This window comes from Myotis davidii, unplaced genomic scaffold, assembly GCF_000327345.1.
Source record: "Myotis davidii unplaced genomic scaffold, ASM32734v1 scaffold142, whole genome shotgun sequence".
In the NCBI taxonomy this organism is placed as follows: domain Eukaryota; kingdom Metazoa; phylum Chordata; class Mammalia; order Chiroptera; family Vespertilionidae; genus Myotis; species Myotis davidii.
In genome coordinates, this window is record NW_006294400.1 from 1,297,679 (window position 1) to 1,313,730 (window position 16,052).

The 16,052-nt window shown below is 45.3% G+C and overlaps 1 protein-coding gene across 4 annotated transcripts in view; it reads right to left on the bottom strand.

The window, feature by feature from the left end:
• Nucleotides 1-16,052, bottom strand: part of SLC25A25 (solute carrier family 25 (mitochondrial carrier; phosphate carrier), member 25) — a 33,340-nt gene that overhangs the window by 15,327 nt on the left and 1,961 nt on the right. For 2 of the 4 annotated variants that reach the window (XM_006768519.2, XM_006768517.2), the window contains exon 1: nucleotides 817-1,422. The exons of the other annotated variants lie outside the window; for them this stretch is intronic. In XM_006768519.2, the coding sequence (XP_006768582.1) occupies nucleotides 817-1,035 (219 nt within the window). In that variant the 5' untranslated portion in view covers nucleotides 1,036-1,422. Of the gene's footprint in view, nucleotides 1-816; nucleotides 1,423-16,052 lie in introns of those variants that run through there. 4 annotated transcript variants of the gene reach the window in all.

Genomic DNA, 16,052 nt, shown 5'->3' on the forward strand with positions numbered 1-16,052 from the left:
CTCCCCTGGTCCCACTGGAAACTGCTTTTTTAAGGGGAAGGGAGACAATACAGGGTAAAGTTCCAGGCTCATGTGGGTGAAGTCTCGCCTCCACCCCTCCTTCATTGTTTAACCCTGGGCAAATTACTTAAACTTTCCGCACCTCAGTTTCCTCATCTAGGAAACGGGGATACCACCACTTACCCTGGCTCTTGTGTAGACAGATAACCCACATTCAGGGCACCAGTTGGAGGGAAGGCCCTGGCACTCAGACCCGCAGAACCCAGAGAGGCACAGGCCTCCGCACCTGCAAACTCCAGCCTCTCCTCTGACCACTCCCTCCTGCGAGACCCAAAGGCCATCCGCCCACCAAGGCCAGGGGTCTGACCATCGCGACTCAGGGCAGGCTGGCCCTGCCCAGCTCCAGGCTGTTGGTTCAACTTCAAAGGTGCACTCTGTAGCTGACTTCGCTCGTCCGTCCCTAAATTGTTCAGATACCATACCATACAAGACACACTCTAGTCACTTGCCTTTACTTTCAAATGACTTTCTGGAGCCAAACTGACAAATCGAAGGCAAATCTTCTATTGCAGTCAACCTCCCTCCCCCTAATGGCCACACTGAAGTGGTCATAATAGGGTCATAAAGCTTTTGCAGTGGCCGCAAAGATTCCGGCTCAAGATTGGGGTTTCTTTATTGTCTGACACTTCTCCCCGGCCCCCAACACCAAACTGATGGACTTACAAGTCCTCGCTTCCCCCCACACTCCAGCTTTTTTCAGGAAAATGTTCCTAGGCCAGTCCCTGAACTCGGAGGTCGTCTCGAGGTTGCCATTACCTTAGGAAACTGCTCTGCAGGTCCGACCACCAGCAAAATGGTGGGTCTCTTTTCCGTGGCCTCAGCCCTGCCGTCTTGTTTCCCCAAAAAGCTTGACATCGGGTCTCCCCGAGCAGGAGCTGGGGCGCCTCTGACTTCGTTATCGCTCCCCTCTGTGGGGCCTTGGCACCCAGCCCTCGGGAAAAAGCTACACAGAAAATGCCACAGCATCTGCAGCATCACGGCTCTCTCCCAGCGGCGCTGACGGTGACCCGTCACTTCTCAGGGGGAATGTGACCACAATACTGAGGGTCGCGGCTACACGGCTGCCGGGGAGACTGGCCTGGGAGCTGTCAGGCTGGCCGCTCTGCATGCAGCGGCGGTTTCCTGCTCTTTCAAATCTGCGAGCTCCGCTGCGTGCCTGGCCTGAGAAACAGCTCGCTCCCAGAGCCCGCGGTGCTGGCAACGCGCAGGGAGCAGCGAGAGCTTCTTCAGGAAAAGCTCACTTCTGCAGGAGGATGGCTCTCAAACGTCTGGCTTTTTAAAAAGAGGAGAAAGCACTAGCCCAACAGACCTCTCCCGGAGGCAGAAGCAACTTCGCGCTCCCAATTATTCATCTGTCCTCGCTCAACTACTGATCCCACAAGCGAGGACCTGAGCATCCAGTCTGCATTCTCACTGCAGCAGGGCGCGGCCAATCACCTCTGCCGACACTACCAAGTTCATTATCCCAACCCGCAACATCCCTCCAATCACAGGCGGCTATTCCCGGCCTGCAGCTCAGCACTTCTGCAGGGAGGTGCCAATGGCAGCCTACAGGCTCGCTGAAGGCACCAGCGCCGGCTCATCCCCCGGAGCCCAACTTCCTCCTCTCCACCTGGGTTGCTTCTGGGATGACATTCACCATCAAGTGTGACATGATCAAGAGTCCCTGATAAGAGAGCTAGCAGCACGCTTCCTTGTTCCGTGATCCCATTCTCTCCAACCATGCGTAACACTGCGCACATCGTGTCCCAGCTGCTGCTCTCCCATGCCGCCCTGCACACGGTGAGCTGCCTGGGGACCGGGACCAAGTGACAGATCTTTCCACCCCTAGCACCCAGAACCGGGCACAGATTAAGTCTGCAGCCTGAACTGAGTAAATTACTAAGAATACAAGGGAATGTGTCTTTGCTCATTTGATTCTTAATTTACTAGCAGATAAATACAGGGACCAACTACTGCCACCCCTCACAAAAGTGGCCCTTTGATACAGTGTTCATAATCATTATTTAAAAAAAACATGAAAAAAGTGTAATAAATGTTGGGAAGAGTATGGGGAACTGAACACCCTCATATGCTGCTGTGAGCGTGCGCATCAGGACAACTTCTTTGAAGAGCAATTTAGTCACAGCTACCAACATTTCAAAAGCACAAACCCTTTGTCATAGCAATTCCACTTTAAGCAATGTATCCTGTAGATATGGTTGCACATGTGAGCAGTTACATACACATGTATATGATATATGTGTGATACATATGTGTGATCAAACATAAGGATATTTTTTGCAGCCTTGCTTATAATAGTACAAGTTTGGAAACAAAGTGCTGTAAAAGGGAATGGGCGGATAAATCACGGCACATCCACACCGTGGAACCCTATGCAGCTGTTCAAAAGAATGAGGCAGCTCTTTACCTCCTTCGAAAGAAAGACTATAAATGGAGCCACTTCAAAATGGAGGGGGAGCTGCCCTCCCAGAGGAACTGCCTTGCGGACCTTACTCCTCAAACCTTTGTAAATTGGGCAAATTAACCTTTAGACCGGGCCTGAAGCAACATTATATTCCAAACAACTATTTGTTCTGACTACCAGACTGAAAATTAAAGACATCTTTAGACTTAGCTTGCAAGCTTATCTGTAGATATACAAGTTCTTTCCTTGGCTTATTGGTACCCATAGAAATCCTTCCTTCTATTGTCATTATGCTCCTTCCCTTTCTCACAAATGCCCTTGGCTTTTACCTCTGAATCAGGTCACTATTTGGGTTTCTGCCTGAATCAGTGCTTCCTGAATGGCTGTGCTTTTGGATCTTAAATAAATACCATATTTTCCCGTGTATAAGACACTATTTTTTTCTGAAAATCCAGGGGCGTCTTATGCATGGAAGTCAGCCTCCGCTGAGGAGGGAGCCGTGCAGGTGCATAGCTGCCCATACCTTGTCAAACAGGCTTCCTCCAATCTCGACCCTATCGTTACTGACGTCAGCTGATGCCGAAATTGGAGGTGGAGGTGAAGTGTGCACAGATGCAACAGGGACCAGAGCGTTCTGAGCCCATAAAGATGTCAAAAAATAAGAAGATCAATACTGGTAAGCGATGGTCTTACTCTCCAAAATTCAAACAGAATAATTAGCTATGCAAAAGAGCATGGAAATAGAGCTGCAGAGAGATAATGTGGACCTCCTCCCACTGAGTGTATGACCAGACAGTGGAGAAAACAGGAAGAACAACTCCTGAAGATGCCAAAAAAGAAGAAGGCCTTCAGAGGAAAACCAGCAAAAATGTTTAAAATATTGATTTCTTACTTTTGGGTTGGAAAAGTGTGTGTGGGGGGATCTTATACATGCGGGTGTCCTACACACGGAAAAATACGGTACTTGTTCTTCTCACTTTGGCTTTTATTTTTAAGTTAACACTCTTATGGAATGATTTGAAAATATCTTGCTAAACGAGAAAAGCAAGGTGCAGAAGAAAGGGGACAATATGCTGCCATTTATTTCTAAGCTTGTACATGTGACGAGTATCTCTGGAAAGACACTAAAATTGAAGAGCTCACTTAAGCGAGCTCTGTCCGTTGTTCTTACATCCAGGAAAACATCCTTTGGAAATGTCAGAGTGATTTTCGTTTCCAGTCCCCTGGGAGGCACAACCACTGGCACCAGAGCACAAACCACAGAATCCCCCACCCCATTATTATCTTGTTGCCCGCATACTATCTCAATGTGCTGTAAACATTAATTATTAACTATCCTGTAGCCACCAAATGTAAAGAGATAGTTAGGGGCAGGGAGGGAACTTGGGGGTTTGAAGGGAGAAAGGCAGATGGGAGATTACTTTCATTGAACATCCTTATATCATGTGAAAACAAATCATGAGCTTATACGACCAAGCATACATACATACATATACATACATACAACAATTATTTAAAAAGAAAACACAAGAAGGGGCATCAAGATGGCCAAGCTAAGAATGACTTTATCTAGAAGCAGTTTTGTATGTTGATTAAATGTATAGTCTCTGGAGCCAGACCCCAGGTTCAAGTCCTGGCCATGACTTGTATGATCTTGGTCAAGTTACTTTTAGCTCTTTGCGCTTTATGCTTATGAGCAAAATAAGAATAGTAATGGAACCATATTGTTAGTTCATAGAGTTGGTAAAGACTAAATTAGATAATACGTAAAGCTCTTAGAACAGTATATAAAGCATTGTGAACAAAAATGGGGCTATGTAATAAACCTGATAATCTCAGTGATCAAAAGTAACCACATTCCCCGATAAATTTAATCCTATATAATAAAAGGCTAATATGCAAATTGACTGAACAGTGGAACGACTGGTTGCTATGATGTGCGCTCTTATAGGGGGAGCACTGCTCAGCCAGAAGCCAGGCTCATGGCTGGCAAGCGCAGCAGCGGTGGTGGGAGCCTCTCCTGCCTTCGCGGCAGCGCTAAAGATGTCCGACTGATGGCTTAGGCCCGCTCCCTGTGGTCATAAGCTGGCAGTCGGACATCCCCCAAGGGCTCCCGGACTGCAAGAGGGTGCAGGCCAGGCTGAGGGACCCCCACCTCCAGTATACGAATTTCATGCGCCATCTAGTAAAGAAATAGATAAGGTAAAAAAAGTAACCACACAGATGGTCTGAACATAAACATTCCTAACTGGCCATGCATGGCAGGCCGTCACATCCAGGACTAGAACTTCCTTAGCAAGGATTAAGCTTAAGCTTAAGCGAGCTCTGTCCGTTGTTCTTACATCCAGGAAAACATCCCTTGGAAATGTCAGAGTGATTTTCTTTTCCAGTCCCCTTGGAGGCACAACCACTGGCACCAGAGCACAAACCACAGAATCCCCCACCCATTATTATCGTGTTGCCCGCATACTATCTCGATGTGCTGTAAACATTAATTATTAACTATCCTGTAGCCACCTAATGGGAAAGAAGTATGTGTTTCTCCATTTTGCTTCTTGTCCAATCCTAGAGGTTTCCTTGCTTGGCTTTCTCCTGCCTCCTTAATCTACCCCAGTGTTTTCAGTGTTTTTCACGTAACCCTCTTTAGGTCTTTGCCTTTGACTGGTGTATAAAATAAGCTGCAAAACTGCAATTCTCCCGAGCACTTTCTCAATCTATCGAGACCTTGCTTCCAGACATGTCCCCCAAAATTTGACTCAAATAAACTCTTATGAAATTTTTCCATAGGTTTGGACATTCTTTCATAACTACTAGCTATTTTATTACCATTATCTAGAAAATGATTGTGAGCTCATGCAACTAGTTCTGCTTCCTTTGTTTTTAAATTGGGCACTGTCCCCATTAGCCTTTATTTGTGGTCTGCCCTTAATTTTGTAATCTTTTCAGGTGTTTTTTTCCTTCAGTTTATGAGTGTCTCAGTGTACTTACGTCTTCTCAGTGTACTTACGTCACTGGCTCCTTTAACAAAAGAAACCCAGAGGGATCAGAAAGCACAGTGGGCTGGAGGGAAGTAGTTTTAATACTGTTAAAGAGAAAACCCACAGGCCCTAAATGGTGTCCCTCGTGCTAGAAGCCCATGACACTAAACCTAGACTTAATACCTGATCTAACTGCAGTTTAAGCCTCTCCCACAAACATAATCTTTCGTAGTCATCCAGTCTGGAATCTTCTGATCAAGCACTAGTAAAGTACTCTGTCACGTGGGTCCTCTCCATCCCCCATAGGAAGAAGAGGCAAGAGACAATCGGCAGATCAAATCCTTGCCTGACACACCCCTGCCAGCCCCACCCTTGCCTCACCCTTCTTCCTATAAAAGCCTTCCATCTTGTACAACTCTCCGGAGTGCCCTTCTAGTTGCTAGATAGGACATTTAATGAAGCCAATTAGATCTCTAACTAGATCTCCAAATGTACTTGGTTGAATTTTGTGTTGTTGTTTTTTTTTTTTAAATACTAAGAACCCATCCAGAGCCAAAAACCCTAACTAAACAAGTAATCCTTTCATGAAAATGAATCTTGTTTTTATGCACTGAAAATCTGGTGAAATGGAGAAGATATAAGAGAAATCTCATATTTGGTTGGTTACTGGCTTTTAATTTAACGGACTCCTACATACCACAGAACTGAGTTATAAACTCAAGATGGAGCTACCAGGGCCAATTCACCTTCCTGCCAATAACAATTAAATGTCCAGACGAAATATATAAAACGATGGTTTTCAAGACACTGGACTTCAGGTGACAAAGGACAGTGACTTCTGGGAGATCTATACAAATGAGCTGAGCCCACGATTGCCCCAGCTTGCTAGCTGGGGTTTCCAGGCTACAGTGTAGAGGATGGGTACAAGCAAAAGAAAGAAAATAATAAAGTAGGGGAAGAAGAGACGGTGTTTTATTTATTCTTAAACCTCCCTTGTTCACCATTTAAGCCAGAGGTCAATGAAAATGTGTGCAATTGCACACTTTGCTAATATTTTTATTCTAAAGCCCCTTTTCTTCAATCTTTGATTTCCTCAAGGGTGAGTACAGTATATGTCTCTTTCGTTACCACAGCATCACCTAAACCAGCAGCACTGAGCAGGCTGTTAGTTTCTTTTGGATTACGTGCAGTTACTACACTACAACCCTACCAGGCTCAGCTTTCTTGGGGTTGAGGGATCGCCCATGTCCAACGACAGAGTGGACAAGTACAACCCTCCTGCAAGTGAGCTTATAAACATCAACAGAACTGGTTAATATGAGGCTAGTCACCTGCAGAGGTAGCCCACTCTCCTAAGAATCTAGAAAATAAGAGACTTGCTGAATAAAAGCGAGTCACAGGATCTCCCATACTTTTCAGAGAAACAACAGGTTGTACTGGGATGGACGCCCAGAGGGAACCCACTCCACATTAACCTGATAAACTGCCCAGGGGATAAGTGCCCCCAGAGCATCACCCGGAATCTTATAAAGCCAGGCAGAGAACTCTCCCAGGACGCACTCCAGGGCAACGCTCCCCGTCTCACGTCCACCAGCTGAAGCACTTACTACCTGTCTATCTTAGAATCGCTCTCTCCAGAAGACCTGTTGTCAAAGGGACCACACGTGTTTTTTTTTTAACTGAGAAATGAAGCCAGGTTTGATTTGACAGAAAACCAGACTGATTTGATTTGAAAGTGAAGACTGGCTGGGCCAATTAGGTTATGTGAGGGCACTTTCCATAAATTGAATGAGTCAAATCTGCAAAACCAAGGTTTTGAGCAAAACCAGATCCAAAACTGACAATTAAAAACATTTAAAGCCGATATATAATATGCCAGTAATTATATCTCTGCAGCCATTAAACTTATGTCAACTTGAACATGTTCAAGGGGATACCTGCTTTCTAAATTCTTTTAGGACAGTATAGGAGCAGGAGTTTGAAGGATCTCTTTAATATATTGTTATGTGGTAGCGATTTATTATTTCAGAGGCACAACTGCAGCAGGTAACCATCCCTCTCCTCTGCTAGGAACCAACAGGAGAATGTAGATGCTTAGATGCTACGTGCGGTCCTGCACAGCCCTCTGGCAGCTGGGTTTCTGGATGCACCGTAGGACTACTGAACACGTTTCTGCCTGTGGCTCAGTCCACAATTAGACAATGAAGAGGAGCAGGGCACTCGCATCTAATTTGGCACAAATGAAACCACGGCATTGAAGGTGATGCCTGCCATGATAAAAAAGGTGAAATCCTCTTAATCTATTTCCATTCTAGGAAATAAAACCAGAAATTCTAGCTTTGGCAAAAGCTCCCTGAAAAAAAACTCCTTTAGATGAGGAAGAGGAAGAGTAGTGTATTAGAGAGAAAAAAAGATTCTTGATAGCTTCTGTTTACTAGTGGTGAAAACCCAGACTCCATGGAGTCCCAAGTTCAAGGTCAAGGCCTACTAACAAAGACTTTTTTTTCTTCTGTCTAATAGAAAGTTAGAAGTGTACAAAATTAGCCCAAATTTAGTTGGGTTAAATGTAGGATTTTGAGGTGTAGCATGTAAACTAAAGTTCTGCAGAAGCAAGAAGAGACCACGTAAGAGTTTGATTCTCCTTCGCTAAACATGTTCCAAGAATAAGGGGCAGGGGGTGAATATGGTGTTGAGGCTGGCATGTAAAACCCAATCACCTAGAATGATCAGAATCTTTTCAACTGATCCAGAATTGATCAGTGGGAGCCAAAACACGGGCCCGTGTTCAGCCTGCTTGCTGCAGCCACTTTATTCATGCCTTCCCTCCTTCCACAGGAAAAGGCGAATCAGCAGACTCATTACTAAAAGTAACACCAAATGTTTTCAGTTTCTTAAAAGTGATTTCAGAATCACAGACTAAAACTGAGATTGTTTGAATGAATGCAAACAGCTCTCAGCAGCTGCTTGCTCGGGACTCAGGGAGGACAGGGGTGTGAAACCCACCGACAGCTGCCCCCAGGGTGAGAAGGGCAGGCCAGGGAAGTCTGTGTAAGAATAACTGCTTTAGCAGGAAAAGGAGACATATGTAATACTTTCAACAATAAAGAATTTATTTAAAAACACACTCACACACACACACACATACACACACACACACACACACACACACACACACAACCCCACTACATTTCATACACACACACAAAAGAATAACTAGTTTACATCAAGCTGGCTCTTAGAAACAATTCAGGTAAGGCTTTTTTTTTTTTTTAAATATATTTCACTGATTTTTTACATAGAGGAAGGGAGAATAGAGAGTTAGAAACATCGATCAGCTGCCTCCTGCACACCTCCCACTGGGGATGTGCCCAGGTACATGCAACCCAGGTACATGCCCTCGACTGGAATCGAACCTGGGCCCCCTCAGTCCACAGGCCGATGCTCCATCCCCTGAGCCAAACCGGCCAGGGCAAGGTAAGGCATTTTTTAGCTATAAAACTATTTACCAGATACTATCTTTACCTTTGATATAGGCTAAAGAAGAGACTCTAGCAAAAAGAATATACCCAAGATATGAATAAAAAAGGGAAAAAATGTACTGTCTATAAATGTAAAAGGTCAACAGGTTGGCGAAGGTGCGCACAGCTGGCTGGTTTTAACCAACAGGACTATTCACTGTGTCAGACCTACAGACAAGGACCCCCCCACCCCCCCAAGCACTCCCCCCGCATTTCTGTGGTTTTTGAGAGCTTTCTCAACACTGTAAGTGGCTGGTTTTTTTGTGTGTTTTAGTCACATCAGACTCCAGTGGAGGAGGGTGGGCTGGGGAAGGAAGGCATGAGGCCAGAGGTTGATGGAATGTGGAAAGCTTCATAAAGCAGCAGCAGGAACAGGAGCAGCTACCCTCTCCAGTTTCCCCTTTGACCTTGGGGAATTCAAGCTCCAGGAAAGCCGTGCCAAGAGCTGAAAGCAGATAAGAAGCTCCTTATGATCTACCTTTATAATTTATTTATTTCAAAGAAAGGTGCATCTTTAAGACAACAAAGCCTTTCTTTTAGGCATGCGTGGAGTCTTCATATCCCATACTTATCGAGAGTGTACCTATCATTTCAGTGGCTGCTTCCTGAGCACCATCAGAGGGTCTTAAAATGCTAGCTGGCCCGGTTGGCGTGGCTCAGTGGTTGAGCGTGGACCTATGAAACATGAGGTCATGATTCGATTCCTGGTCGGGTCCTGGGTTGCGGCCCTGACCCCCAGTGTGGGGCACGCAGGAGGCAGCCGAACAGTGATTCTCTCTCATCATTGATGTTTCTCTCTCTCTCTCCCCCTTTCCCTTCCTCTCTGAAATCAATAAAAATACATATATTTTTTAAAAAGCTGAGCTGGTGTTAGGCACAGATATGGCAATGTCATAAACTGTGAATATCAACCTTGCCAAATTTGAGGGGCTAGTGAAGTATCTATAGTGATAGTAGGAAGCAGTGTATGTTGACCTAACTTGAGCCAAGTCAAAATCCTGGGTTCTGCTGCTAGCTTTGCCTTCAACCAACTGGAAGGCTAAGCCACAGCCCCCTTCCGCGAAATGATGCAGTGAGTGAGGTAATCTCCAAGGGTTTTAACTAAGCTCTGCTTGAAGCTTCCATTTTCACATCAAAGTGAACTCTGCATTAAGAAAATGGCCCATTTCCATCCAGGGAAACATACGGTGAAAGACATTGTTATGTGTAGAGTGACTCGACCACTTCAACAACTTTAAGAAACCTCCTAACACCAGGGTTTCTTTTTTCTTTTTCTTTTTTACAGTTCCTGCCTCAGGTTTATTTGTACAAATAGCACAGGAAGACACCAGCCCCATGCAGTCAGTGGTCCAGCGACCAGATCAGGCCTCCCATCCTCACATCAGCAGAGACCTCTACTGTGGAGCCTTCGTGGGGGCCTGGGCACCTTTGGAAGCCTGAGCCGGGGCTGCAGCTGTAGCCTGGGGTTGATTTGAGGCGTGGCCTGGCCTTTGGCCGGCAGAGCCTGGGAGCCTTGGCTATGCGGCACCATCATGTTTCCCAAGCTGGGGTGAGTGATGTAGGCCAGTCAAAGAGCTTGTGGCTGTGCCCTTTGGAATGTTGGGCTTGGTCTCCTGGGGCTTTACAAGGGCCTTAATAGCCTGGCACATGCACTCATGGCCTTGGCATTGTGGGCCTGCATCTTCTGAAGGCCCTTCTTGTGGGGCCTCTTGGCCAAGCACATGTTTCCCAGGAACTTAAGAAATTTGTATCTTTGTGATCAGGGTTTCTTGAAGCCATTTCTGTGCCATTTTTGTAACTGGTTGTTCACGGTGTGGCTCTTGGATTTGGCCATAATCTGCACTGAAGCCTGTGGTTCCATAAACCTCTTTAAATATATATATATAATTGATTTCATAGAGGAAGGAAGAGGGAGAGATAGAAACATCAATGACGAGAGGGAATTATTGCTCTGTTGCCTCCTATATGCCCCCTACGGGGAATCGAGCCTGCAACCTGGGCATGTGCCCTGACCAGAAATCAAACAGTAACCTCCTGGTTCATGGGTCAACCATTGAGTAACACCAGCCTGTGGCAGCCTCTTTTTTTGTTTTAATTTTCCTAATGTCTATAGGGCCCAGGCGCTCTGCAACCTACATTCCTCCTCCCTAAACTGCTGAAGGCCCTGTCAGCTGACAATAGACTGCGCTCTGCCTGGGTGCTACACACCTTTCCTACGGACATCCCAGACTTCTACTTCTTCTATTGCACTTTCCACCTAAGCACTTCAGGAAAAATGCAGGTGGTTAAGACCAATCGTGGGCATGTTCTTTTCAAAGACTCAATAGAGGAAAATGTCACTGTGTGTTAAACATCTGAGTGTCAGGCTCTTTATATATTTTATCTAATTTAATCCCCACCGCAACCTGATGAAACTGGTATTCATATCATGTATCTGTTAAGGAAAACAGACTTGGACAGGTTGAGTAACTTGCTTAAGGTCACATGGCTAGCAAGTTGCAAAAACAATATTTGAACCTCGGTTTACACCATAAAGTCGATACTGTATGTTTAAAAAAAACAAACACATTCTGGCCTGGGGTGAAGGGCAGGGATGGGCTAGATGGGGTCAATGATGGGTGTGTGTGTGGGGGAAGGGACATATGTAATACTTTCAACAATAAAGATTTAAAAACAACAAAAACAGTTTTGGAAGTGATAACCACATCAGGGTGGGGTGAGAAGACTTCATTTCTCCCCTTAAATTTACAAGTCAGACAACCAGAACTCCACAAGGATCGCCTGCTCAATACAGAAACCCCCCTGAAAGACCCACGCATTGGGATACCTGAAGGTGGGGGTATTGGAATGAGTAGGAAGGTGGGATGCGGGGAGGACAGAGACAATGGCTGCAGACACAGTTCGGTGCCCACTGTGACTCCGGCTAGCACAGTCGGGGCGAGAGGTCAGGCTGTGGCCCTCACAAGATGGCCTGGAGCATAAGAGGCCCAGAAGCAGTTTCCCTCCCAGGATATGTGCGACCATCGCCACAATCAACTTTAGAACACGTTCATCACCTCAGAAAGAACCCCCAAACCCTCACCTTCCTTTCTCCCCATTCTCCTCCCTCCCCAGGCCTAGGCAACCACTAATCTAGGTTCAGTTTCCAGCTTTCCCTATCCTGGAATTTCACAGAAACGGATCATATAACATATGGCCTTTTGTGACTGGCTTCTTTCACTTGGTGTAATATTTCCAAGGAAGGGCTGTCCTCTTAATTAACTCCCATGACGTTGACTCCGAGAAGGGACTATGAAAGGTGTGGACAGCTTATTGTGTGAGAAGTGCATGATAAAACCCAGTTTTTATAGCGGCGGAGACTGTAAGATAAGAGTTTTCCGATACTTAAAGGGCCCTTGGGTCACTTTTGTGTATTGCTCCTGAAGGTAAACTTGAGGCACATGGGAAGCAGATACAAGCAGACAGACTTCAGTCTGACATAAAGTGCTGTACTCGCAATAACCCCAAGCAGTCCACCGTGAAATGGGCCGGCCGCCCGGCCACCTGTGAGGATGCCCCAGAAGGAATGCTCCCCACGCTGGGTAGGAGGCTGGCCTATGATGACCCATCAAGATCAAACTCTTTGGTTCTGGCAAATTCACATCAGTATAAGAAATGGTTAAAATGAAAAGTCTGGCCTGACTTACCAAGACTGACTAGTCCTTTAAGTACAGCTTTGTCCACTGAATTCCACCTGCGGCTGTACTCAGCTGGACTAGAAATGAATACCAGCAAAATATTTCTTTCTTTCATTCCCCTGTGGTTTCGGTGAGACTTCAGCAATTAATGACTCTTTCAACATCAAAGGAATGCATCCAACTGAAGCTCCAGGTCAGGCCTACTTAGGCTGTATCCTTATTTTTCACCTGGTTTTAGATCAGGGAACTTGATCCCACCTTTCCAAATTATCAACTAATTTTTTTTAAGCTTCCTTAAAACACACACACACACACACACACACACATATATATGCACACACACATACACACACACATACACACACACACACACATATATACACACACACACATACACACACACGCTTTTTTGTTTGTTTGTTAATCCTCATCCAAAGATATTTTTTTCCATTGACTTTCAGAGAGAGTGGAAGGGAGGGGGAGAGGGAGAGAGAGAGAGAGACAGACAGACAGACAGACATCGATGTGAGAGGGACACATTGATTGGATGGATCCAGCCGGCAACCAAGGTAGGTGCCTTTACGGGATTTGAACATGTGCCCCTTTAGTTCGAGGGCTGACACTAACCACTGAGCCACTGGCTAGGGCTAAAAAAAAAAAATCATATCTTGATGATAATTACTTCAAGCAAGGAACCAATTTTGCAACAATATAACAATCAGGTTAATATAGGAACCTAATCCAAGCTGCAAATAGCATTTTTCTTTTTCTAACGGGCTATTGTATTATACCAAATTATATCTATTCCTTTTCTATGAAAAAGGCTTCTTTTTCTGTGGACTGTCTTATCTAAGTCTAGCTTCCCCCTCAATGACCACACATTTAAATATTGTTAAATATGTTTTTATTGATTTCAGAGAGAGGAAGGGAAAAGAGAGAGAGTTAGAAACATCAATGACGAGAGAGAATAAGGGACTGGCTGCCTCCTGCATACCTCTACTGGAGATCGAGCCTACAGCCCAGCTGGGGATCGAATCGTGACCTTCTGATCCATGGGCCAACACTCAACCACTGAGCCACCCCAGCTGGGCCAAATGACCACACATTTACTAGGTACACAGTTTAACAGTACTGTCTGGTTAAGCAATACTACCAACCTGACCTTAACGATCGTCCATTCATTGTTTCAAGCCAATAGCGATGGCCTCTTGCACACTGCCCAGGTCAAGGAGAGAATTAGGGCAGGGTGGATTCTCATTCTTTGACAGGATAATCTCTGGATAATCTTGAAACCTACTTCGGGGAAAAACAGATGTGGTTCTAAATTGATCCCTCCTCATCTTTCTCAAGTTCTCCCAAAAGCCCAGGTGGGGGCTCTCTTCATGTCCCTCAGAAACAACTGGTCTCGTTAAAGGGGAGTGCAGCTCAAACCCGAAGTTGGCTCCAGTTCTTGCTCTCGTCTAATTCCTTAGCGGTCAAACGAGTTTTGAGGTTGTTTTATCATCTTTTTCAACCTCTGTTCCTCCCTCTGTAAAATGGGGTGAAATCCCGGTCTTGCCCATTTCACAAAGGTATTGTGAGGCTCCAACCAGCTGGTGCATATGCAGGTCTCTAAGCCAGCAAACCACTCCCCCTTCTAAAACCCTCACCCGCATGAAACTCCAGCCCCACAGCCTCGGCTACAGGGACACTGTTTTTGCATCTAACCCAGCTTGCCTTCTTCGTCTAATTGGAATCTATGTTTTAAATCTGTTTTAAGACACAGATTTTGTTTGGTCACATGAAAATGCCTTAAATAGGCAACGCTATAATTAGCTCCGGCTGAAGCCTCATTTCCTCAAGTCACTGCCGCTGCCTGCCGTCATCTTTTTTCTTTCTTTAATAAACCCTTCCCCCCCAAATAAAATAAATAAACGCTTCCTTTCCTTGTCTCAGGACGGGCTTCTTGCTCACATGTCCTTTACAAAGGAAATTTCCCTGGCTGGCTGCCCGCTTCCATTTTAAGTAATTTTTCCTCGACTGTCCCAATTTCTTCTGGACAAAAAAAAAAAAAAAAGGCAGATGCCAAAATTGCTGGTTCATTTCTAAAGAAAACTTGACCCAACCTGCTGTAAAGCTAGCAAGAGGCTTTGGTAGTCACAGGGCTGGGTTCGCCCTCACCCACCGATAAGCACTCAGAGCTGATTCCTGAGCAAACCCCAGCACTTCTGCCTGGTCCGAAGGGTCACGTGAAGCGGCTGCCAAAGTCGGATGGATTTCTCAACGCTATTCCCGCGAATGACGACCCATTTCTAACCCAGGGGCCCCCACCTTCTCTCTTGGCTTTTCGAGTTCTGCAAAACTACAGCACTACTTTTTCTGTTCGTGACGAACACTGATATTATTTCAACAGGAAGTGGTATGGGGGTTCATGCGGCAGGGTGTCTTCCTGTTGCCTGGTTATTTACAACAAAGCAGATTTTCTCTCTCTGAATACTTAAACCATTCGCCAGAGGACTGGCATGTACTCCTTTACGGGTAATAAACAAATACAATTCATAATTCCTAGTCTCAACCCTGTATAATAATTTAACTTATTCAAAGGCCAAAAGAGTTATGGAAATAGAGTCCATACTAAATCCCCACACCACAAGAATAAAAAAGGGTCCGGCCCTAGCTGGTTCGGCTCAGTGGATAGAGTGTTGGCCTGGGGACTGAAGGGTCCTGGGTTTGATTCTGATCAAGGGCACATGCCCAGGTTGTGGGCTCAATCCCTAGTCAGGGGTGTGCAGGAGGCAGCTGATCAATGATTCTCTCTTATCATTGATGTTTCTATCTCTCTTTCATCCTTCCTCTCTGAAACCAATAAAAATATATTTAAAACAAACAAAAAAAAGAGTCCTGGCTGGGTAGCTCAGTTAGAGCATTACCTAATAAGCTAAGGTTGCAGGTTCGATCCCCTGTCAGTACACATACAAGAGTCAACCAGTGAATGCATGGGTAAGTGAAACAACAAACTCAAGTTTCTTTCTCTCCCTTCCTCTCTCTCTCAAACCAACAATAAAAATAAAAAATATTAAAAAAAAAATAAATAGAACTTAGATCATTCACAGAATCAAAAATCTTAGAACCAATGGGACCAAGGGGCCAGGCAACCTTTGGTTAATCAGAAAGGTTTCTTTCAACGCTGGAAAGAAAAATGATTCCTTTCTCCTTATTTGCCCTTAGAAATTTAGTGCCAGAAAAATGGATTAGGATCAATGTCAGATGTGCCGTGAATCACAAGAACATTGTGACTCTAGTTTAGCACTGAGCATAGCGTCAACACTGAATACCCTCCCACCGCCAGATGCCCTCGATGTGCCTGCAGCATATGCCAAGTGGGTGCAAAGAAGCAGAAAGGTAAAGCTGGGCCCATAAAGCCTGACAGACT